The following is a 26071-nucleotide window of genomic DNA, read 5'->3' on the forward strand; positions in this document are numbered from 1 at the left end:
TCTCAAAAAGCAGTAGCTCAAAACCTTTATCTCTACCCTTCCCTGTGCTCTGTAGGTCTGAGCATCCAACAGCACCTCTCTTTACCTTTGCAGGAGCACTCAGAGTTTGCCTGACCTTTCCAGGTTCATTCAACACTCCAGGCACTCTTCAAGCAGCTATTTTGCTGCCCTAACCCCAACTGACCACAGGTGCGAGGAATACCAGCACCAGCCTGTGTCAGCTAATTACCCAATAATTAGGCAAGACACATAGCCCTGGACCTTTACAGGGAAATCTAGAGCCAATTTCAGTCTGAACCTCTGAATTCTCTGAATATCAGGAAGTCACCTCATATTACCAGCTAATTAAGGGGCTAACTTCATCTGCAGTCAGCCTGAGAGATATTTGAGCCCTAACAGAGAATGCAAAGATTCACAGCTAATTGTTTCCAGGATCATGACATTACATTCAGCAGAACTTGTGTGACAGGTCACAAACAGGTGTTTCCAAAAAAAAAAAAAAAAAAAAGTTGCTGCTGACCTCCCTGGATCTTACACAGAACAATTGCATCAATGCTGAATCACTTTGAAAAACCCAGCTGATATGTCACTGAGCCTGAGCCTCAGTTCCATCCTTAAAAAATGCCACCAGTAACAATGAATGTGTCTCCTTTGTTATTTTTTATTGATAGTTGGCAAGCCTCTCAAACAAATATCTTTTCCCCTGTTCTTTTATGCTGCCTTTCACTAACACATCACAGGCATTTCTAAAGGCATAAGATTCTAAAGTATCACTGTAATGTGAGCATCATCAATGGTCTTTCACAGAAGAAGCCTTTCTTTCCCCAAACAAGAAACAAAATTAGTCTCTTTTGGAGAAAACTCACAAGCCATCAAGCCAAGACCATTAAGCTTGGCTCTCCTAGCTAAAACATTGGTCTCATGCAGTGTTAGATGCTTGGAGAGACAGATCTCAACACAAACACCAGCATCTGTCTGACTTGAGTCAAAATACTGAGCTGCTAAGCTAGACCATTTAGGCAACCTAAGATTTTTCAGTGGCTTGCTAGATAGGCCCAGACTTCTGAAAACAGACTCCCTTTCCTCAGCTCATTCTAAGCCATCCTAATTTTCCAGATCAGCTGCCAAAAGCACACATCATCACCACACCTTGGGTGAGTAAAGCTGGAGGCCCAGCGCCAAGTGTTGCAACCACCAAAGACCAGTGGGTGGGAAACACCAGGCACACATTGAACTGCGTATATTCATTCTTCCTGGAGCTCTAGTAATGAAACTTGAAAATCTTAAAAATACTTAAGAGATTCTTTGCAAAAGAAAAGGAACACATTTTTAAACCCTCATTTCATTTTTTTTTTAAATAAACTCATGAGCATAACTGAACTATCGGAGTGACATCTTACCTCTTTACTCGCAGAAAACTATTGCAGTCTAACTGGTGACACATAACATCAAATTATCCTAACCAAGGGCAAAGAAAGAAGGTGAAAAACTGGCTTTCTGCATAAGAGGGCTAGTAAAACAAAGATCCATCAGTAAAGAAAAAGGGAAAGAAGGAAAAGGAAAAGGAAAGAGGAAAGGTTTTTTGTCTTGACCACTTTAGATCCATGAAAAGGAGATGTGAAGGTTACTACCAACAGATTGCTCTTATGAAGGGAGACTTGCTGGTTTGATACATATTGCAGCAAAGCTTGATTGATACTGCCGGTGTTATCTCGTCTCAAATGAACTGATGCACAGAAAAGGACTGTCTTAGAGGTAACAACATATAATGTTATCTCCTGAGTTATCGTTCCAGTCATGTGCACTCTTGAAAGCAGTTTCCTCCCATTTTTCATCTTCCACAATTGAAGTGACATCTTTTCTTTCACCTTTCCTCAAAGGTTATGAACAAAGCTCATTGTTCACTCAATATTTGACTTCTTGGTATCAAAAGCAAGAGTAACTCTTTCCCAGAACAACTTACTAGCTGAGCTGAGCCCATAGAACTTAATAAAACCCCCATACTTCAATGACTTCAACTACAAAATTCTTGTTTTTCATGATGATGCATGGCTACTTAGTATTTGAACAGTAGCTATTACTCTGCAAGTATATTTTTGCATACAACAATAAGAAAATAAGATCTAAGAATGACCAGTTAAATGTACTTTCTTAAGATACCATTTTTCTAAGACAAGTATTAGAATCTCATGAACTGTTATTTGGATGGCAGTGGGAATAAAACTGTAGCAGCAGCTACACACCGACCACCCCACTGTTGCAGAAGTCAAAGGAGCTGGTATCACAAATTCTGTTGCCATCACAAACATCTGTGAGCTTGCAGCAGGTGAACGTTTATTAGTCCAGTACCAAAACATTTGTGTATCTCCTTCTGATGAGATTTTTCAAAATACACTTTACGAATGTTTACTTGAATTAGGCGATGAATAGTTTTTAAGCCGCTTCTTTCGTTCCACGGCAGTTCGCAAAGCCTGGAGAATGAAATGTTTATTATTCAGGATGTTGTAGCTGCACAGGTTAAGCAGCTTGTTGAAATTCTCTTCGGTGTAGGTAAGCAGGCCGGTGCCATAGGGAGCAGCACAGTTGGACACGTCCACTGCTCCCTGCTCCATCTCCGCGGGACTGCGCTCCACATCTGAAACCAGAACAAAGCACAGCAAAGGTATTGAGGGGGGGAACTGCAGCCAGGCAATGCAAAACACACAGTAACAGGTACAAGAAGATGAAGTATCTCCTGAAAGTGGTTCAAGATTTAATTTCTGTATAGTAACTATGTCAACTACACTCCTAAAATCCACTAGTTCGCTGCTTGGCTACAGTCCAGACTTGGCCTGTAGAAAAACTTTTCCATGGAAAAAGCTTTCCTCTCTAAATTAAGGTTTTGCATCAGAACATTTAATTTTTTTAAGATTTGGAATTTTGTATGTTTAATTTTTCAGTTGAGTTCTGAGATGACAGCTCCTTATCTACCAAGCTGGTAGAAAATTATACCAGAGGACTCCTGGATTGGGAATCCTCCCTCTCAGGTGGCTGAGATTTTAAGTACATGCAGCAGAACAAATAAGATAATGAGCAGCATGAGGCCTTTTTCAATAAACTGGTTCATGACTTTTTGTTCCATTTTTGGGGAAAGCTTCCTGGATCATAGAAAATTAGAAATAAAAAAAAATTGGAGTTGATGCACATAAAAGTATTTGTAAACTGAAACTGAATTTGACAGGTAGGTTTTTTTCCTAGTGAAACAAACATACCTTCTGTTGCTGAACTAAAGGAAACAATCTGGCAACCTTTCAAAAATTATAGGTATCAAAGTAGCTTGTTACCCTGGCAAAGCCTTTGCTTCATAAAATATTTCCTATTCTCAATTTTTTTAATGTAAAAAAAGTAATAGGGGAATTCTAGCTTTGTTAACCAAGTAAACATTATATCTCTTCATGACACTATCAGGTGACAGCGTAAGCTACCAGTGGATATAACTTAGTAGCTGTGTCCTCTTTATTATCAAAGTTACATGACCTGTTTCAAGGTGGTTTCCCTAAATGTACAGCTACTCATGCTTTTATTTTTAAACTTCTTCATCCCAACCCCTGATTAGCTGGCCAATACTATATGCATCACCCCTGGACTGAGAATATAATAATTTAGCTAACTCAGAAGCTTGTCAGTGTCTTGTTTTGGAAGAGGAACAAATTCGATGCATCAATTGGATGAGACAATCTCAAAAAAATTATTACTGCTGTCAACTTACTCGGTGCCTTGTATTTTTGGAAGGTATCACACACCAGTGGAAAATAGGCCAAGATTGGTGCCTCTAAGCTGTCCTCAAACACATAGCACTCCTTCAGGTGTTCCCGGTCTTCCTGGCTCAGCTCTGTGCTGGGGAATGGGATCCCGTGCTCCAAGCAGTACTCTGAGAACAGGTCCAGTGGCTGGCTCAACAGAGAGGAGAGATGCAGCACAAAGAGAGCTTGAAGTAAGACCACCAAAACCCATAGTATTTTACTGTATCAGACAATCTGAGATGGATTCATATGTTTATAAATAATGCACTATATATGTTTATAAACTGGAAGAAACATACCATCTTAATTTTAATATATCTTGGGTAATAGAAATTTGGTTGATTTACTAACACTATATTTTTTAAGCAAGGTTACTATTTACTGAAATTTATATGACATTCAGGTCATTTTTGTGATTTAGTGAACACAGTAGAGGATTTGGATAAGGAAAATTTGATTACATGTGGCTTCTCAGACCAGAGGTTCTTAAATACTTGCATTCAGTGCATGTAACTATCTATGTCTTCATGTCCTCTTACAAATAAATTACATTAATTTCAATCATATAAGCCCCTCAAGGTTTCTTAAAATGCAGAAATAAAACGCAGAAATAAAACAACTCTGAGTAGAACTCATGCCAACACAAAGATCAAACGTAAGAGCAAATATTTTCATTAAAAAATTAAAAATTATGTATTGTGTATTAATTACATTGTAGAAGTTATTTAACTATTGAGGAACCAGGATGACAGATACATAGAACAGGACATGTTCTGTATGTCTGTGTTCATATGCCTGTCCCAAAAAGACACTGAAAGCAGCTCTGATAAAGGCAGTGACATTATGGTCACAGTTGTGAATAGTACCACTGATATGATCATTTAATTTAACAAAAACAAGACCATTTTCTGGAGGGGAAAGAAAAAAAAAAAAAGAGAGAGAAAGAGAAAGCTGTGGTGGTAATTCAGCTGCTGGAGTCATACAGATAAAGAGTCACTGCTTCAAAACATCACCAGAGTCTGTGATCCTCCACTGTAATTTAAATGGAGAATGACATCCACTTTTCTCTCTGGCCTCAGAATGGGTGGGCAGCTGGTGTTGATGAAGAAAGCTGTATCTATCAGCTTGAGGTAGTCACTCATGTCATTCAGCTGGTTGGGAGAAGAATCCAGCACTGTGTCTGAAAGGCCAAAACTTTTGTTATTATTTACTGCAGGGTCAAGTCCTTTTTTTTTCCAAATTAGCATAAAAGAGGAGGAAGAAAAGACAGCTGATGTATATTCATCTTTGACACAAAGGCCACGGTTAAGTATTCATCTTTGACATGATTTTGGTATCTAGAGCTCAGCTCTGAGATCAATAAGAGGGAGCAATTCTGAGACTCAGCTTCATCCAAAGTGACAAATCACTCTTCTTTTTCAACATTTTGAATTTGTTTATTTCTGCATTTGTGTAAATTTGTATATTTGTGTAAATTTGTGGCTATTTAACTTCTTCAGAACCTTCAAGTCACTCTTTGATGGCTTTTCCTAGGAAGATGAGAATTCAAGCAAAGCTGCTGTGCTTTCTCCAAGACAGGAACGAGACCAGGAGTAAATCATCAAGGGCTTGGCAAAACCCATTCCACAAACATGTTAATCAAATAATATTAATCAAAATTTGCCTTTATGATAAAACTTATCAAATATTTGTCCCCATCAAGTATCAGCACTCAAATCTCCCTGAAAGATATCACTGAAACTATTTCCAATTACCTTTCCACATGCAAAAGCTCTCATTCTCCAAATATTTGTTATTTAGCTGCAAGCCCTTGAGGAAATTATGGTAAGTTGAAACCACTGGCCGCCCAGTCATCATTTCTCGAAGAGTTTTGGAAAGGCAACCTTTGGGAATGGATAAGCAGGTTGTCTGTTCATGAGGCTTCTTGGGCAGAGCAGGATGGTTCTCTGTAGGAAGAACAAGAAGAGGGTATGTGTCTGCATTTGGTCAGGGTGTTTCTCTGATAATAATAACACCCAAAGCACCATAGCTCCCAGCCCCATCTGTGACCAAGGGCACATGTGGGCAAGCAGTGTTCTGGGCAGTGGGTCTCAGTGTCACACCATCACCTTGTTCTTCCCTGTCTGGCCTCTCCCTCCCCAAAGGGCTCTCCAACCCCCTCGTGACTAACAAAACTCCCCAGGGATGTTGCACACAGCAAGCAGCACAATGTTTTTTCCTGTTTTACAGCACAGCTGTTGGCCTCCTGCTTTTCCTTCATTCCCAAGGGATTGGTGTCCCATAAGCCAGAAATAAGACACAAAAACAAACCCTTTACCAAATGTCAGGTTTCACATTTCAGAGAGGTGCGACTGAAATGCAGATGCAAGAGAAAAGTAATCTAAAGAACTAACCAATGTCATGCTCAGTGTCTCGAGTCCATCTGTGCCAGAAGTGTTCCGAATGACCTGAGAGGTAGACAGCATCCATAAAACTCTGGGAAAATATATTGCTCCATGTGCCTTGAAAGTTTAAAAAAAAAAAAAAGGCATCATACTTAGTATTAGTTTGAATTTCTAGAGCACAGCTATGGCAACATAGCTGAATCCACTCTCTGTTTCAGTTATGAAATACTATGAATTTTCCTATAAATATCAAATGCCACGCCGTTCCACACAATGTCTGGCTTACGACCAGGCCATTTTCGAAACTTGGCTGTCTATAAAAGTCAGGCTGCGAGTTTAAATACTTCAGATGATCAGTTTGTGTCTGTGTGTGCATGCATGTGTTCTGTTTAGCTCATTCAGCAAGACATTCAGCAAATTAGTCACATTTGTCTCAAAAATTAGTTTCCTCTTTCATCACTTTTGGCTGGTTCATTTGAGATTGAAATTGCATCAGATACATTCTCTGGTGTACTAATATTGCAACTTGCAGAACACCTCTGTGTAGCCAACTCTGAAGGTGATGTTTTCTTGAGACAGTAAATTACCTTCCAAGAAGCAGATGTGGGATTCTGGGATCTTCTTCATCCGGCGACCCATGAAGAACTCACTGCCAAAATCCTCTGAACGAACAAAGGCCCCATATTTCAGGAGACCCACCTCGTAAGGTGTGAATTCCACCCACTCTGCAAATAAGGCATCAAACTGGGTTTATTGCAGCCACCTGAACACGTGTAAAAATCAGCTTAGACAATCGGAAGCTGCAAGGAGCACATGGCCTATAGCTGCACCGTGGTGGTAACAGACAGTTCAAACCACCATGTTTTGAAACAAACAGATGCCCTTCAACATACATGAGTGCAAAAGCTAAATTCATCTCCTCTGCCAAAATCAATTCAGTTTGGGATTCAGGTCCATTCCTGCACTAAAAAGCAAGACCTGGGGCTCAAAGTCCACTGACTGCTAAGGCCCTGCACACAATGTGGCATTCTGAGTTCCTCTGAGTAAGCAATGATACCAGCTACCATTCATTCTTAAGACTCTTTATAATCACTGCCTTGAGGTGACTCTGACCAAAACCCCTCCCCACACACTGGGTGCACTGGGACTGCAGCTGTGCCAAGGAGCAGATGCCCAGGCTCAGTTGCAGGACTTCCTGCTTAGTTTGGGCTGGAAACGCTATGGGAATAGTGGTCAGGATCACTGATCGGGGCACAGAGCCCTGCCCCTCCTCAGATCCCTCTCTGGCCGCTGGGAGCTGACTCCTGTTCTCACCCCTTTCCACGTTTTCCTTTCTCTTCCCTTCCTTGCCCTCCTCCCCACTCTTCACAGCTCTACTGGACTAGTGCTGCCTCAGCAGAAGACCCAGCAGCTGAAAGGGGCTGTGGGAGTAGGTGGGGACAAGAGAGAAAAGAGCAGCAGTGGTGGCTCTCAAGGCTGCCAGAAAAAGGCATCTCCATCCCCACACTGAGCAGCATCGACAGCACAGGTGTCTCCCTTCCATACTGTTAGGATGCATGTTTTTCATCCAAACAGAAACCAGATGTGAAGATAGGGGAAAGGAAATTATTTAAAAGATTTATTGGCCTGGACTTACAGTAAAAAGTTTTGGCATTCAATCAGCCTTAAAAGGAAATTCTTCAGAGTTATAAGAGGATGTATGATAATCTGTACCTTTAAAATCCAAAGTGCTGAAGTCATCCTTGACATTGAGGGACAGGTATATGGGGAGTGGATTCTGCCCCTGATTTACTGCTAGCTGCTGATCCGAGAGTTTGTGAGTACTTTCCTGTTTGCAAAGAGCAAAAGCCGTTGTAAGAAGATGATGCATGGACTAACTACAGTATCAAAGCATGAACTATCAATGAAGTATCTGCTAAACCTCAGCAGGTTTTGTCCTGTGTATTTTAGCTCTTTGGCCACACAAGTGTGTTGATGTGTTATCTGCCATGAGCCTTTGCCAAGGCATTGTGCTTGTGGGAGTTTTGGCAAGGGGGACAGTGCAAAAATGCAAGAAACATGTCTGTGCAGTCAATGGGATATGACCTGCTGTAAGGAAAGAAAGATATTTAGTCAACCTGGACCATTTCCTTCAATATAGCTTATGGGTATGCATTGCTATGCCTGAACTTAGCTCTGTCAGAGCCTTCTCTCCTCTGTATGTTACTAGAATGATCACCTGACCCAAAATTAAAGATGGAAAATCAGTTCCTTAATATCTTAAATTTTTACATGCTCAGACATCTCCTCTAGATGCTCATATTTTAGGGTTACTTTGTTACTTTTATTCTAAAAAGCCAAAGAATAAGTCCTTCAGGTGTTTTGAGAGCCTTTTCTCTAACTGAATCCATTACCTTAGACATGAGAAGTTAGAAATCCTCTGAAATAAGAGGGAGAGAAAGAATATCAAGTACCTGATGATGTAGCATACAATCAATGAAGAGTCCCCATAAATCTGTAAAGGACACCTTGTGCCCCTCTTGCTTTCTCTCACAAAGCTTATTTTCATAGTATTTCATATGATCCAAAGAGAAACAGTGCAGCTTGCTCTTGATCACGTGTTTCCTGATACCATCAACTGGCCCACTGAGATCCTTTTGTGACCAATTTGCATCTTCATATAACTTTGACATGGTCCTGGATAAAAGAAAGGTACTGTGGTTCATCACAGGGCACATGATAATTCATTTGGCTTATAATATCTGTGTGGTTTTTTTCAGGCTATATAAGGTTCTTGCCCTCAGACTTTTAATTGGAAGAGCATTTCAAAGCTGAAGTAGAATTTACACTGTATACTTTTTTTTTTATTTTATTTTTTTTTCTGCACAAATACATTCAAAATCATCCTATCTTGTTTGTTTTTCAGAATCAAAAAATAAAGCAACACTGCTAACTTAACTCAGGCTTTTGCTAGAATCACCCTTTGGTTGTCCAAGCCACACCTTCTGTCTGAGGCCAGTTCCCTCAGGTGGGTCATACCCTGTGTGAAAGGTTAAGCTGGAGTTTAGCAGCAACTCTTGCCCTGGCAAGTGCGAGAGCCCCTCCTTGGGCATGCAGCAGATGGGTCACCTCAGACTCCTGGCATTCATAAGGGCAGGCTTGAGCCGCCAGTTCCCTGAGCTCCAGCAGATTCCAGTCATCCCCTCTCATCCCCACCCCACTTGTTCTGTCTCACATACTTTTAGAGCAGCCCTTCAGAGGCAAAATGTTTTAAATCCCTCAAATCCTCCTAGTCTGTGCAAGGCAGTCACCACTGAGTGCATGAATGGCACTCTGTGTTTTCTTAGGGCTGTTCTTTTAAAGTCTGCTTTTTGGAGAGGAGTAAGAGTCGGCCCAAACAAATATTACAAAAGGAATTCTGAAGTGTTGCATGCAACAACATAAGTTAGAGGCAAACCTTCCCAGCTTGTGCTCTTTTGTTTTTGTTTCTGTAAACACTTCAGTGCAGTTACAAAAATACTGTAATCATCATTAGATTTGTTCCTTGTAGGAGGACAGCACTGAGTGGTCCTGTGAAACGAGTGCCAAAAGGAAGCCAAGTGCCAGCATCAACCTGAGTAAAGTCATCAGTAAAGCAAAATTGCTCACCAGGCTATCACTTTGCTAACACAAACAGCGAGTACAAGCCCAGCTCTCCTTACCATGTCGTGGCAGATAAACCACTGATGTATGACACACAGTCCAGAACACCCAGCTGCTGGAGAGCCAGAAGACTGCCAAACATAGCTGTCATGGACCTCACTCCCCCTGCTGCAGTCACGACTGCCACCACTGGCACCTGCTCAACACACAAAGAAACACTCATCAAACACACACAGAGCCACTCATCACCACCAGGTGAAACACAGGAATGACAGCCATGCAGAAAAATGTAACAGCAACACCTGATTCAGGTAGGTTTTGGTTAATTCACCCTCTTCAGTGCCTAGCTGTGTGTTTGAGTTGTGTAAACTTTAGTGGAATTCAATGTACGCTGAAAGCATTTTCCTCATCAGTGATGCTTTGGAAAGTCAGGAGCTGTAAGTACAGTTCTTGTATAGAAAAATATATTTTCAGGTTTTCTCAATGTATTTAATTTTTCCTCAGCTTTTTCCCTCAAAACTCCTTTTAAAGCTCTGAGTACAACTAAGGTCAGAAGAGAAGCACAAAACCTGCCTGCATAACTTTCTTCTTCCTCTACGTGTATATACAACACTTGCTATTCTCCAGGCAGATAGTGCCCAGCTTTATAGATTAATTTTAATACCCTCTTTCCAACCCAGATTACCTCTACCTTCCCTGATATCAGTGCTACATGCAATTTAGTTTTACTTTCTTCAGAGATGCATTAATTCTGTTATCCATCCTCCCTCTTCTGTATAGTAAAAACTGATACAGCAAATATTCAGTTTTAGGAACATATGATGCCATTACCTTTTATCTTTTCTTCACTGTATTTTATCATCTACTTGTGGGTTTGGGTTTTGGGGGTTTTTTTTATTAATTTAGCTCAAACTCCCTTTTATTCTCATTTAATAATAACAAGTCCTATTATACCTGTTATTTAATTTCATGAGCACTTTAACTTGGTTGAAAAATGCTGTCCTGCACACATCATAGAGGGTTGGGGGTGCTGGGAACTGAACAGAGCGGTGGAGGAAATACCCCACAGGCACATTGTCCCAGAGTCTTGCTCCAAGCACCACAGCCCCAGAACAGATTATTGTCCTCCAGTAACAGAGCAGCTACCTCTGAGTTCAGGGATCCCCAGGGGAGAAGCATGCAAGAGGTAACACCAAAAAACACTCAAAACAGATGCTACTGTACCAGTGTGCTGTGGGAGAGTTGCAGCCTTCCCTGTGAGCCTTGTGCAGCAGAGAAGAGGAGAAATGGTCTCAGCCTAAGCAATCAGATTTCACCAGGCTTGGTTATACATACCAGCATGCCAGCAAACACAGCCTTTGGGTGCCCCTGAGAGAGCACAGAGGTTGGCAGAGAATAAAGGAGCTATAACTGACCTCCTGACAGTTCCCCTTTCATCCCCTGAGCCAAAAACTTGGATATGGTGCTAGGTGCAAGTGACAATCTGGCTATGCCATTTAGTCTGTGTGGAGGAGCGATATGGGGAGTCATGCAAGTACATCACATCCACCCTCTCAAAGTGGGTCATCTTACTTCAAGTTCCCAAGATGCTGTCCCACATACCTCATCCTCCTGCAGGTCTTCATCTAGATGAAGAACATTTTTCAGAGCAGCAGCAACCACCTTCTTCCTTTTACAGATGAAATCCTGCTCCTCCGCGCACAGATCAAACCCCAACCGCAAATCTAAATTCTTGCAACTAGAAAATATGAACAGTATTATCATCTGTAGCCCTTTCAGCTGGAGACATTCAGCAAAACCAACAACAATAAACCAGTTTAAAGAAATTACACTTCCACGCATATGAAAGTCCCCATACAGAAATGAAAGCAGGTATATCCTATATATAGGATATCCTATATCCTACATTTGTGCCTTCCTCTGGAGATTTTGGACCAGAATTATGTCCTGAACAATTACACACAATCATAAGGAATCTAAATAAATAAAATATTCTGCTTATTTAAAAGAAGGAAACAAACTGGATTCAAGCTGCTTCACACCGAGCTCTGATATTTGGACACCCCTTCACATTTTCTTGCTATGTGTTTCCTGAAGCACAAAGAGGGCCTAAGCAACTATTTAAACTTAACACACTGTAGTCAAAAGAACCCTAATACCGAGTTAGGCTTATGTCTACGAAGAATTTGTGTTCTATTTGAGTCAGAAGATGTCTCTTAAATTTATCCCTTCTGTACATTATCACAAATATCATGTACCTGATTCATTCTATAACCTCTATTTTCACAGGGTTCCAGTTTCAGAGGTTTTTTTCAGAGGGAAAAAAACAAAAAACAACAAAAACCTCTCAGTCTCTTCTCTGAATATTTTTCAATAAAATCCTCTGATTTATCATTCACCTGCAACTAAGGTTTGCAATGAAGCTAACTCATCAACAGGGGGTAATGTTGCCCTTCAGAAAATCTCAGCAAGCCATTCACTAAAAAACTACTGTCCATGTGTTTCATTGAAAAATGACCTGTAGAAGTCTTGTGGATGCATAAAGACAGAAGCTAGACACATTAGACATCTGGTACACATAAATATGCACATATTATAGATAAAGGTTACAAGACAGAGAGATGTTTAGGTACCAAAATTACGAAGCATCAACATTAGGAAACACATTGTGATGGTTTATACCCCATAACTAGCCACCACCTATCCTATTCTAAATTCTTACCAACCAATTTAAAAGCTTTAAAAGCATTTTATTAATCATTCCCCACATTTTAGTCATCTTTATTTCCTGTTTTGAAATTAGCTGCTTTAAGATGTAGCTTCCTTTCATCTAACAATGATACTATGAAAGGAGATGGCCTAAGTAATCATTCAAAAGCAATACAAGATTTACCTATTTTCCTCATTCACAGAGACCTCATAAGATTCCCCCTGAAAATCAAGAATGAAAACACCATAAATTTTAAATAGAATTGAAATTTTGTAAAAGCAGATTTTACAGTATTAGTAATTATTCACAAATATAGTCTAATGATAAATTTTTGGTCACTTCTCCGGCCTTCAGCACACAATCCTCATCCCACTTTTAAACTACTTTTAAAGCAGCCAGAAATTCTGGATATCCTATTTTCCCCCCAGATCATAGCTGTATTTCTAAGTGTATGCAGAGCTAAGCCTACAAATAACTCTCTAATGCATTTTTAGTAATAAAATTATTATGTGACCAGATATCACAGTTTACCTTGTTGAAAAAATTCCAAATACTGTCAAAGGATACTCACTCTCATCACTGTCACTTTCTTTCCCAAGTCCAGAGAATGGAGAGGCACAGCCAGGGGACTACTTACATCCATTTCCCTCCTAGGCTGATTTAAAGAGGGGGGAAAATGTTTTAAGGACAATATTATTTATAAGCCCTAGACACAGAAATACCAGACAAGGGTTAACTCATGATTCTTCTCCCAACATTTTGGTTAGGTGTTATCACCACCCATAAGCAAAACATACACAACAGAAAAAATGCTCCTTTGGCAGGGTCATGAGCAGTCTGGGTTGACTGTGCTTGATGTAGTGGAACCTGGTGGTTTCACTGCTTCCTGGCCTGGAGTGAGGCCCTATGGAAATTTCTTGAGTTTCTTCATAGGATCCTTTCATTGTGAATGTGAAATCTCTCCCTAAGAACAAGAAGCAAAGCACAGAGAGATGTTAACTGCTCCGAGTCCTGAAATCAGCAAATAAAAGTGCCCCAAATGACATTTCAGCCTTAGGGCTGCAGGATTAACTAAGGTTAATTTGGACCACAATGTTTTCCTCCCCTTGTGACCAGTGTGCAGCACCTGGCCCTTTGAGTTCCCCTGGACTGCAGGGAATTGACCAGAACTGACCAGCTCTCAAGTTTGCAGTACTCAGAGAACTGATCCCAAAAGCTGATGGCAGAGTGGGGGCTGACATCCCTGACTCCTCGAGGCCCAACCCTCAATCCACTGAGAAATGCAAAGGCATCTGTTGTATTTCACCAGCCTTGAGGGGAATTTTTAGCAGGCACCTTTGTACATAATTCTTTGTGTGAAAGCATGTGTGAATTGATTTGAATACCCCACATCAGGTATAGTATGAATGTCACCATCCTACATTCATCATTAAGTTACTTATTGTTCTGTTTATAGTAAATCCCATTGAATTGCTTTGTAAATGCTAAATTACAGGATGATTAAGTGCTGCTGAAACCTTTAGACTAATGATCAAGTTTGGCAAGAGGGCCCACTGGGAAACTCACAAATTCACTGTGAGGATCTTCAGTCCTGGTTTCCTTTCCTTTGCCTCTTTATCCTTTGGCCTCCCTGGTTTCCACATAAATAATTCTAGATAGATTCTAATATGATTTTTCTTTGCATGTTCCATGCATCTAGTAATAGAGTGAACCCTGCCATCAAATTTTGTCACACTTTTACAAATTTATGTTAAACTTACATTTGCTGATACCTTTGCCAGTGATCGTTTAAGTGACCTAAACCATTTGTGACACCCTGCCAAGTGACAATGTGTGTGACACTTGTGGATGCCTCTAGCAGCATTCACATCCCCTGAGCTTTCACTGAAGTCTTTCTCCTCCTGAGAGTTGTGTCTCCCTTCTTTTACTTTCTGTTTTCACCAGAAAACAGAGGTAAAGGTATTTTGGTTCCATCACACCACAGTCATGTTTGCAAGTGTCCCAGCCACCTCCACCGTTTCCCTTAAGCTACACAGTCACACCTTCTTCTGAGGATTCTCACTAATAGCAAGTAGGTAATTCAGGAAATACCCAAGCAGCCCTGATGCAAACAGAGACTAAAACAGACCAAATCTTTATCTACATTCAGCTGCATTTCCCATAGCACAAAAAGCAGCAACAAACAATTTAAATCAGCAACCTCACTTTTGTAAGAACTCTTCATTTTTGTTTCATTCACATGTACTTCCAAACAAGAAACTTCACGAGACTGGAAAAGAGAAGCAATAAAACCACAGGTCACATAAACAGTTCAGGATTCTCACTGAGGTTCTAGGGGTCCTGTAGAAACACAATGCTTGGCCATGGTGGTCTGTGGATGTGAAGAATTTGTAGAAACTGAGTATCTTGTATAAATCTTGCAAGCAGTACCATGATTAAGGAAGCCAAAATAACTGGGGACCTGTCATCACATTTAAATACCATTCAGACCTCAACAATTAACACAAGAAATTTTTCTTCCTATCTTCCAACCACATCCTTCAGTTCTGCCCTACCATAAGATTGACATCTATTAAAAAAATGTAATAATTACCACCAGTACGCCATTGGTAATTATCTTCTCAGATACTCCTGGTCTGAAAAGCAAAACCAAAAAGGTTTATTTAAAAGTGGGTATTTTAAGCAATAAAATTTCAAAAGAAAATAGTTCTCTGAGCTCAGTTTTTCTAGCTGGCAAATACCATCAGCATTTCTGTCTTTCCCCTCTGTCTTTCAGCCTCTGCCAGATCACATCCCATGCCTTTCCAATGATGCTCTTCTTTCTTATCTCTCCTGATGAGTATTATTCCTCCTTAGGCTGAATCACAAAATAAACACCCATTTTCAGCTTTAAACAGTAAGTGAGACTGTCACTCAAATTCAGGAGAGAAAAGCAGCAATGGTGAGGATGCTGAGATGGGGCGTCTGACCACAGGTCTATGGAGTCAGTTCCTCAATGCTGCATTACCACTCTTTCTAAAATGCAGTTTTCTAACGACAAACTCTACAACATTTAGATTTTACTTACATGTTTTCCAGTAGAAATTCCACTTCTAGTTCTTCCTGAGTCTGAAAATAGGACCTTTTTTTAATTTATGAATGAAAAAATATTTTCCTCTGATACGACTCCGACAATTTGTTTATATCTCTCTCTCTATTCCCACACCCTCTACATCATAATATGAATGGATACAGTTTTCTGTGGCCATGCTTTGATTTCACCTTTTCACTGCTCTACTGCTTACAAACCAGTTGTCCCATAAAGAGAAAGAAAAGATTAAGTATCATAGAATAGGGAGCAAGGGTCCTATTATTAAATTATGAATTCATTCATTCATTCATCAGAAGAGAGAAGACTGAAGCTGTGAAGGGGAATCAGGGAAAGAGCTCAGGAGAGATAAATCAAAAGGAAAGGAGACAGCAAAAGTATAAGAATGAAACAGCAACAGAATAGCATCATGATAGCTGCATCTGTGGCATATAATGCAGAAGCAGGTGGTTCTGCTTGCTAATTTCTCCCAAAGTCTCTAATTTTGTGAGAATTACAGTGTCTGCAAGTTTGTAACAGAAGGCTGGAGCACAGATTTTAGAAAGCAGTCACCTTACACAGATGCAAGACAGACCATAGCAAATACCTGACTGTGCCCAGACTGTAAAATCCAAGGTAACTCATGGTCTGTTACAACTTTGTCCAAAGAACAGCAGAAACAAGGTTCAGAAGAACCTGGCTCATAGCATCTACCTAATTGTGCTTGCCTTATGCTCCCATCCTTCTTGTGCCAATTTACACTCACATGTTATGTTTCTATTAAGTCCCACTCACATATTTGTGGGTGAAAAACCCAGAGCACAGCAATGGAAATACCTGTTAGGCCACAGAGAGCAAGAGGCACAGCAAAGTGACCCTGCTGCTCTGGCATTACCCATGTGACCAGCTCAGCTCTCCTTCTGAGATACCTTGGTAGATGGAAGAAATCATTATGGGCAGAGGTGGCACTACAGCCTTGTTATTAAGAATGCCTGTTGCATTACTAAGTCACTTTCAAAAAAATAAAATAACCCAAAGTCCTCTAAATATTCATATACACACCATAATCTGTGATGCCTCTTGGGTGCCTGATCCATCATGAACTGAAGAAGGCCAGCTTGACCAGGATGTTCCTGAGACAGTTCACCTGCTCTGACCTCCACCACTTCCACCTTGCTAATGGGCTAAGGCAGCTCTGCACATGCCTCAGAGCAAACTCAGGGCTTGAATCACACCTGGAATTATCTCTGTCACAGGAGACTTTTTCTGAGGAAGGCTGAACAGGTTTAGTAAGCAGTCCTCAGCAAGGATTGGTCTTCAAAAAGATGACCACTTCTAAAAGAGTAATTAATAAACACTCTCCAAAGCAATAGCAATATAAAACACAGACAAGAGTGTTTTCTAAAGAGCCTGACTGACACAATGGTTTAGAAATAAATGGAGCACAACAGTTCCTGGGAACCGTAAGCTGAAGCCCTTGGCAGAAGTGTGAAAAAGCCCTGAAGTTGTTACTACACCCACCAAACAGAGAAGGTGTTACATTGTGCAGAAAGTAATCTGGTACATATTCTGCTCTCTTTGAAGATGAGTGTGATTTCTCCACCTTTCCTCTTAGCAACTTCGTCTACTCCGTGTTTCACAAGATACTCCTTATGTCCTCTTTAATACAACCAAACACAATATTTTTTGAGACACGTGCAACAAATAAAACTATTAGGTCATACACTCACTTAGAAGAAAAAATAAAGTGCTGATGAAATTCTCATTCATCAAGGCCTGCCTCTTCTATGCTGGCTCAGCCCCCCTTAAATAAGTTTTTAACCATGTAATAAAGGAGCATAAGCAGACTTGCTGAGACTTTTTTTCTTAAAGTTGTTTAGTAGAGGAGGAAAAAACTGTAAGAGATTATTACAAGAATGAAATGCTTCATTTAGCAAGCACAATATCTGAAAGAACTGCCCAAAATCCCTGGAGAAGCTAAGCGGAGATAACCCTAGTGAGCTCCTGGCCAAAGGGTAAGGGCAACTGCCTGGAAAGGGGGACAGGTTTGTTCCCATCCTTTCTCTGTCCATCTCTTACAACAATGAGACCCCCTAACCATCAGCTTCTTCATTTTTGACTCTTTTTCTCACTGTTTTTTCAAAACATATTTTTGAAATTAGAAAAAAAACAAATTAGGAATACAAAAAGTGTTTTGCATCTTATTCCAGTCACAACAGGGGAGGTTTGTGACCCGCCCCCCCCCCCTCCTAAAACCCAAGCATTCAACCTTTTTAGTAACATCCTTTTTAATAAAGTCTTTGTGTGTGAGAACCAATTTAATGTTCAATAGAGGCAGTAACTTGAGAAAAAATTCTAATCAAGAGTATTATTTTCTCTAGCCACTCACCTCTGGATTCAACTCAAAATTCAGGCGAGCTTTTTCTCCAGGCTGGATTTTAGCCACATCAAAGCGAACAGTCATAAGACAGTCATCTGGTGTAAAAGTATCCTCATCACAGACTGTCAGCTCCAGAATGTTCTGAGACAGGCAGAGAAGGATGTAAATAACATTAATTTACAAAAATCGATAATTCTGGGACTACTGAGCCCAAAAGGAGCGTTCAGCAGAGCCAGCATTCAGCCTCATGTTCACGTGGGCAGACTCCTGTGACAGCACGGAGCTCTGCTCACAGCCCAGGTGGCTCAGACAGCAGAGTCAGGGACTAACCCAAGAAGAGGTAAATCATCAGATTTGGTAACCAAAAAGAGGTCCAAAAGAAGAGGAAACATAAGTGATAAATATGACGGTAACATGCACCAGACAGAGCGGAGGTTACATTATTCCTCAGATCATTTGTGGATTCAAAATTACTACCTTGAGAAATTCTGGCATGTCATCAGAAAGTAGTAACAAAGGGGAAATTCTCAGCCCTTAAAAATGGAAGTTAAAGCACACTACCAAACTTTTAACAGGACTTGAATGACAGCAATTCCCCTGGTAGCTCCTCAGGGCTCAGGGCACCCTTAGAAGCATGAGAAGATGCAGCACCAGTCAACGATGAGAAACTGATCCAGTTTGGACTTTATACCACTTTCACTCTGCTCACCTATTTCTGCTAACTCTGTAAACACTTTAACAGTTTTTTACAACTGTTCTGGGACACAAAGAAGTATTCAGCATTATTCCAGATATTCCACAACCTTCTGGTCTTAAACTACTTCTTTCAGTCAGGTTAACTGGGTTCAAGATCCGTGTGAGCCTCAAGCCTCTCAAAAAGAGTCTGCCTACAGCAGGTGAAGATGCCCCCTTCAGAAAGCCCCTGCTCACTGTCACAGATCCCACCTTTACTTCACTCTGTAGGATGAAGTGGAAAGTTTCATTCCAGATGGGATTTCTGCAGTTGTGTACAGTTCTTGTCCGGGCTTCCTGACATGAAGCTGTTGGCAGCCACAGCTTGACATAACAATCAGTTTGGCTCCCTGTGTTAACAACAAGTTGCATAATTAGTACAGGAGTACTTTGTTATTATTTGATTTGCCCAGTCAGGGAAAGAAAAGATTAGGACTCATAGATATTTCATTAGACCCAAAGGAAAATATTCTGGGTTTAGTGTATTTAACTTTTCTATTTAGATTCACATCAGTTTCAAACCATGTCAATTTTAAACCACTAATTCTATATGATAACAAAAGCCAAAGTATTTTATTTCAACAGTTTTGAACTAAGTACTCTCTTGTGATTTTTTTTAACTCCTATTTTCCAATATTTGCCAGTTTCCAAAAAACTCATATACAACATCTCTTCTTGAAATGACACCTTTTAAAATTAAATGTAAATTTTAGTTTGAGGGATTTTCATCTATTTTTAATGCACAAGTCATCTACACCAACAGAACAGTGAAGACACAAACACAGCAACATCCAAAGCAACTTCTGAGTTTTCCTGTATCTTTCACAAAGATGTTCCTTTCAAAAGGGAATTGGGCAACCTGGAAAAAGAGGCACTGAAGAGTTAGGAGAAAGGGAAATACCACAGAGCAGCTGATAAAGGGAAGAACAACTTCTTCTCCAATACAGAATTCCTAGTCTATTTCTTTTCTGGCTTTAAGTGTTTTCTAAATTATTTTGAATTTAAATGATAATAAATACAAGTTCTTCACCCAAACCCCTCTGAAATATTATTATAATTTAAGCAACAGGTGTACAAGAGCATGAAAATCAGGTGACAGTAGTTTTCTTGCTAAGCTGTAAATATGCCATCAGTGATACTTACACAGATCTGCTTTGCGAAGATTTCTCATGCCTACAATTCTTACAGAAAGCCAGCGCAACTGAGGCACTTCTGGCTGCAGAACAGTGAGAAAGATATCTTAATTATTAACAATTAACTCAGATATAAATAACATAGCTTATCTTATAACACCACAAAGGCCATTCTGTCATTATAATGCAGTGCATTTAATTTTAACTATTTGAGACATTTTCTGAGAAGAAATACCTTCTTGTGATTTGACTTTGAGTAAAGATAACATGTCATTCATAGCTAGGGTCTACATTAATCAAAATGAAACCTCATTAACACAGCAAGCAGAACTGATGCATGTATATAAACCAGGTTTTTTTTAAGAACCAGAACTGAAAAAAGCAGGAATCATTAAAGCTCTAAATAATGCAAGAAAATGGGAAGCTGAGAACACAAAGTAAAATTTGCAGTATGTTAGATTATATAATTAAACACAAATAAACAAGAAAAGCTATAACTGTATGTAAATGCACGTACCGAAAAAAAAAGGCTCAAAAGCACAAACAGGTGATTCAGAATGTCTCGTCTTAATCAGGACAAACTCAGGCTGACCTGATTGATCTACCAAGGAGAAGCCCAGAGGCACAGCAATATTGACAACCTGTAGTGTAGGGTTCTAAAGGGGAATAGCTTGAAGGCTCCACAACTCTCTCAAGTTTTTCTGTTCTCCCTCCACTCCCTATCACAGCTAAACACAACCCTACACTTGCTTACAGGAAAAACAAGGCAGTATTGAAGAACATCAAGAGTGAAATACTACATGCAGAAGAAATAGCTCCATTATTTAAATTAAAAGCAGCACTTAAATCTCCAAAGAATCATGATTTCTGAGGAATTGCCTGTTTAGGACCTCCTTGTGTACCTCATATTTTGATACATCTTGTCCTGACAGAAGCAGACTAAACATCTAGAAAGCAATAAGCCATCAAGCCAAATGTTATTTACAGCCTACTGGGAAGATTCTCAACTCAACACTTTTCTCTGAGAAAGTGTTGTTTGAACAAAACCAGAAGGTCTGAAAGAAGCTCATCAATCTCAGTGTAATTTTTGGCAGCAATGTTTCTGCAGATGGAGAATGAAAGAAGTACATGATCCAAATTGCTGAAAGCTCAACATTTCATCCCAAACACAAAAGATTCATTTTTCATCCTCAGCTTTAGGATGAGGGACCATCCTAACCATATCCGTGAGTTTGAAGAAAACTTATTAATGAGATGGCTTAAGTACTAAGCAACTATACTGACACAAATTATTATTCCATAGTCCTAGCTGTTAGTGAATTCACTGGTCTCCCAGATGTAAGAAAGAGTTAGCTTCATACTTTTCTACTGACTACAGCTAGGGAACAGATTGAGAAAATTCAGATGTGGAAAAATATAGCATACTATTTTCATTTTTCAAGTTACTAAATAACTTTTCAATCAACCATTAAACAGAATCATTTTTAATATATCTAGTATGTACCATATTCAGCACTCTCCAAAACCAAATCATCTTCATAAAAATCAGTGTTCAGAAAAGTGTCAGACATGGGAGTAAGCCATTTTATTTGCTGATCTGCCTCCATTAAGTAAAGGAAAAACAATTTAAGGACTAAGGCTTGGGTATTATGAGGTATGACTATTATCATATAATCATACCACAGTAAACCAAGACTAAAATCCAGCTCTCCCAGTTCCTTGCCTAGCATTTAAACCACAAGGTCATCATCTTCCCAACCCCTAAGTCACAGCAAATGCTTTGCACTCTAGACAGCACACTCACAGAAGAAGCAAATATTCCCTTAACTGTCAATAAATATCACCTCACACAAAAACAGTTAAGCTTGGTGAGAGGCTGGAAAGGCTGACAGAAGATTGCAGGTAACACAGCCACCCTTTACGCCCTGCAGCTCTCTCCTTACAATCCAGAAGCTGCCTTCTGTACAGTACCTCGTTTTCAGCACTGTATGGTCTCTCATGATTCCTGCTCCTGATTCCAATCTTCCTGTGCGGGTTTGCCCGGATGAACCGATCCTGGGGACAAAGAGCCAAAAGAGGGGCCAGTGATGAAACCCAACAGTCAGTAATTTTCAGCTCCTACTCAGATTCACTGTGGCAGGAGACCCTAGCATTTCTCCCATCTCTCCTCTTCATGATGGGATATATCCATCTCACCAGGACCATCTACCTGCTGCTTTTACTGATAAATCTGCCTGCTGTAGACGCATTTGACATTTAAGGATCAAAATTCCCCAAGCATTTGCTTTTGATGAATCTCAGCAAGACAGCCAAACAGATTCTCCTGCCCCACCGCTGATTTTCTCTTACCAAAGGTGAATAGGCTGATGATCCCATCAGTATCTTTGTTTCATAAAAGGCACCACTATAAGGCTCCAGTCTGTGTTTCTCCCAGCTGGTAGGTGCTCCTGGACCACGATATTTTCCAACCAGCTGTGGCCAAGAAGAAGAGTTGTATAGATTGACTCATGGCTCCACCTCCCACTGATTTCAAAAGCACAAATGATGCACTTGTTCTGCGCCACATAAAGATTTGTTGGTTTGATTTTTTTTTTTCTTTCTTTTTTAACGCCACAGTGATTTAGGGGGGAAAGGAGATGGGTCAAGCATTTTATCACAGGTTAATCCCAGAGTAAAGTCATTATCCACCACCATAAGGTCTGAATAACTACACACAGAGGCATCTCCTGGGGCACTTCCAGCCCCCACCAGCTTCTCCAGTCAGAGGCACAACAGCAAGGATTTTTCACCAAGTTAGTTACAAATTACTGTCATGAAGTGGAGGCTGGATCTCACAGGCACTGGCAAATACTTAAGGAAAACACCTTGTAGGTTTTCTTCTCTCTTGTTTGGTTGCATAGAGGATGTTAAGGGGGCAGCAGAGCCAGCAGCTTTTGCTATTGAAACGTTTTTTAGCTGAAGTGCTGCTTTCAATTAAATTGTGTTAGAATTTCATAAGCTTTAACAAAAATAACTACACATCATTTTTTCAAAAGTTTTTAATATCCCTGTTAAAATTGTCAAGTCTGATCTCTTTTTAATTTTATAATAATTTCCCATTATTCTTCAGTAACATCACTCACACATAAAAACAAAAGGACCTAGTACTACTACAAAAATAGCACAGAAGCCAGCTATTGCATTGAACATTATTAAAATAACTAAAAATAGGTGTTATTCAATAGTAAGAAATTGCAGTTGAAATAAGAGGTTTTTTAAACTCTGTTTTTTAGAATTCTCAAATTTCTAAGAATGAAAAACCTCTTTAAAAGCAGTAGAACTTCTTGGGAAAAAATAAAAATCTAATTTTTCAACCATTTCTAGTGAAAGTTTTTGAGTATTCAAACTGTCCTATATAGAGCTACCTTAGATGAGACCTACCTTATATAAAGTTTCAAATTATTATTATAATTAGTCTTTCCTTTCAATAGATTCAACCATTCAATGAATGTTTCTGCCTTATGCTGTACTGCCACTTATGCAAAAATAGCCTGATGACTTCCCACCTAAAATTTTTTTGTTGGGTTGTTCTGTTTTATTATGGAACAGGTATTATAATAGAGAATTATTTCACTTTGTTTATAAAATAACTTTTTTGCAGTAACGCTCCGAATTGAAATGAGATTCAGCTCACAGGGTTACGAGAGGCAGAACCCAAGCCATTCCATCACTTCACTCAGGCTCTGAAATCATTTCATGTCCCAGTTTGATGACTGGATTCTCCTTGTTCTTGAGGGACAAAACTTAGCCATGCACTTAGATAACATGCCATGCTCCCCACTTAATTCGCACCCTTTCCAGAACGTCCACACTTGGGCCTTTTGTGGATTCATAAATCAAATTAAGCAATAGTAACAGCTCAAGCTGCTATGTCATTAGACTGCCCCTGCTTACTCTGCACATAATGAGAAAAAAGAACCCAGCTAAACAACACTCCAACCCAAAAGCAGATGTAGCCCAGCAATAATAGTAAATGATTTGATAACTTGACACTGCATCACAAAGCATGGTGCAGGTGAGTCACAGTCAGGAAGCCACAGGCCAGAAGACAGGGTGGTATTTCACCAATACCATCGCAACAACAGCAGCCCACAGCAGCACTGGCTGTGGTGATAACGAGGTCTGGAGTCACACAGGCCCTTGGGCTGGGCCACATAGCTTGCAGCAGGGTGTCTGGGGTGGCAGAGGAGCAGAGAGCTTGCAGCAGAACCATCACAGGCTTTGCAGCCTCTTCAGAGGCAGCTGCAAGAGCTGGAGATGTCCACTTGCCACCAAGATCCCAGTTTTGACACAGGCTCAGAATCACTTTCCTCCCACAGAGAAGAGAGCCTGATAATAATTTCTCCAAATTCTCACAGGGTTTCTACAGATATTTGAAATAAAATATTTAATATCCTATATAAAGCAAAGGGGGAAATAGCCCTCAGAGGCTGGTTCACAAGCCTCCTAAGACCAGTAGCTTCTGACAGAAAGGTGCCACGATAAAGAGACAGACACCTCTTGGTCCAACCTCTGACACACCAATGCAGTCACAGGGTCCAACCTTATTTCTGAAAATACTTGTGCTTTGCTCTTCATAATGTGCTAAAGCAAAGCTGTTGGGCACCCTCTCTAGACATCAGACTTCATTTACATGACCCAAATAAGCCATCCCAAAACTTAATAATAACCCTTTCTGACCTAGATTCTGACAAATCAGAAGTGACAGCAAATTAAATCCTTAAGAAATTAAATCTCCATGCACTTTTCGTTATAAAGCACTTGGGTAAAATGAAGAACAGGGGCATTAAGCTGCATTTCCTGCTTTGATAATAGAGAAAATTCCACAGGAAACATCTTTCTTGTAAAACAATAACAAATAAATTTACTTAATATTGTCTGCTGCACAGAAGTTGCACAATTTTACATATCCTGTTAAAATTTTGTTCTAATACATCATTCAGTATGACTATAAAAAAATATTCACATTCACATTGCAAATTTAGGCCTTATCTACAAAGTAATTGCATCGATTTTCTCAGGTTATTCCCCTAAGTACATCAACACAATCTGAGGTCAGTTGACACAAGTGACAACAGCAAATGAACAAGCTGCTTTGTGTTACTGCTCAGGAGACAACTCCCAAGCACTCAATTCTCAAGAACATGCTCCCCTCAAACAATGCTGCTGGGGTGACCCCAATCACCACTGATGAGATATCGAGTCACAGCACCCAGAGTACACTTTCATCTTCAGATCAGACCAGAAAACATCACTTCTTTATCACTGACTCATAGGAGTCCCATATTAGAGGCTCTAAAGTTGGGTCTCCACCACCAGCCCAGCATGTGATTGTGTGCATGGGTTAACAGCCTCCAGGCAATGCAATTTATCATGCTCCTAAAGCAAAAGAAGACATCTCCAAGCATGTCTAAAGCAAAATCAAGACATCTCCACTGCTTTTTCTTTAGTGGCATTCACTGTTACTACTCTTTTTAAATTACAACTGTGGGCTTTTCCTACAAAGATACAGGAACCCAGAGGTAAGTATTGAGTGTGAGTTTGTAATTGCAGCTGAGTCACCAGCCCTAGTTAATGAAAAGAGGCTAAAAGATTCTCTGGTAGCACCCAAGGGGTGAACTGCTCTCTGGAAGGGCCCAGCTCTCTCCAGTGACTATGGTTATCATCCTACATCACTCAGACAGATACTTCTTTGCCCATTTTTTTATTTTTTTAAGCACTTATACACATGCAGCAAAGGAAGGCAGCTAGTATGTCTATGGAGTGGATAAAAATTCCCATTAACAATGTTGTAACTATTCACACACTTTATCTGGACTCTTGTAAGCATGATTGGCAGTCTGCCCTGGTGGACAAAGAAGGCCAAAGGCTTCCTGGCTTGTATGAGAAACAGTGTGGCCAGCAGGACCAGAGCAGTGATCGTCTCCTTGTGCTTGGTTCTGGTGCTGCCAAACCTTGAGTTTTGGGCCCCTCACTAATGGCCTAAAAGGCCATTAGGTTTCTGGAGCAGGTCCAGAGAAGGGCAACAGAGCTGGTGAAGGGTCTGGAGCACAAGTCAGATGAAGAGCAGCTGAGGGAGCTGGGGTTGTTTAGCCTGGAGAAAAGGAGGCTCAGGGGGGACCTCATCACTCTTCTACAACTGCCTAAGAGGAGGTTGTAGCAAGGCAGGCGTTGGATTCCTCTCACAAGTAACACACAACAAAACATGAGGAAATGGCCTCAA

The 26071-nt window shown here is 40.2% G+C and overlaps 1 protein-coding gene across 1 annotated transcript; it reads right to left on the minus strand.

Moving 5' to 3' along the window:
- Nucleotides 1–647: 647 nt before the first annotated feature.
- Nucleotides 648–22185, minus strand: LOC131585681 (cytosolic phospholipase A2 epsilon-like). Its single transcript, XM_058852049.1, has 21 exons — nucleotides 22159–22185; nucleotides 21781–21864; nucleotides 19820–19892; nucleotides 18890–19026; nucleotides 17954–18085; nucleotides 15565–15605; nucleotides 15091–15133; nucleotides 14703–14766; nucleotides 13295–13461; nucleotides 13069–13152; nucleotides 12681–12718; nucleotides 11390–11525; nucleotides 9847–9986; nucleotides 8620–8842; nucleotides 7880–7994; nucleotides 6754–6891; nucleotides 6176–6283; nucleotides 5537–5728; nucleotides 4796–4962; nucleotides 3749–3929; nucleotides 648–2635 (listed from the first exon to the last, which is right to left on the minus strand). The coding sequence occupies exons 1-21, from the start codon at nucleotides 22183–22185 to the stop codon at nucleotides 2397–2399; spliced, it is 2529 nt and encodes an 842-aa protein (XP_058708032.1). The 3' UTR covers nucleotides 648–2396.
- Between the last annotated feature and the right edge of the window lie 3886 nt (nucleotides 22186–26071).

The sequence above is a fragment of the Poecile atricapillus genome, chromosome 1 (genome assembly GCF_030490865.1).
Source record: "Poecile atricapillus isolate bPoeAtr1 chromosome 1, bPoeAtr1.hap1, whole genome shotgun sequence".
Lineage (NCBI taxonomy): Eukaryota > Metazoa > Chordata > Aves > Passeriformes > Paridae > Poecile > Poecile atricapillus.

Bases quoted from the DNA above. Each gene is read 5' to 3' on its own strand.
- LOC131585681 (XM_058852049.1), bottom strand. From the start codon at position 22,185: ATGGGATCATCAGCCTATTCACCTTTG. The intron at 6,284-6,753 runs GTAATTTACTGT...TAAACTTTCAAG, and splicing joins CCACATCTGCTTCTTGGAAG to GCACATGGAGCAATATATTT. The intron at 5,729-6,175 runs GTTAGTTCTTTA...TTCTTCCTACAG, and splicing joins AGACACTGAGCATGACATTG to AGAACCATCCTGCTCTGCCC.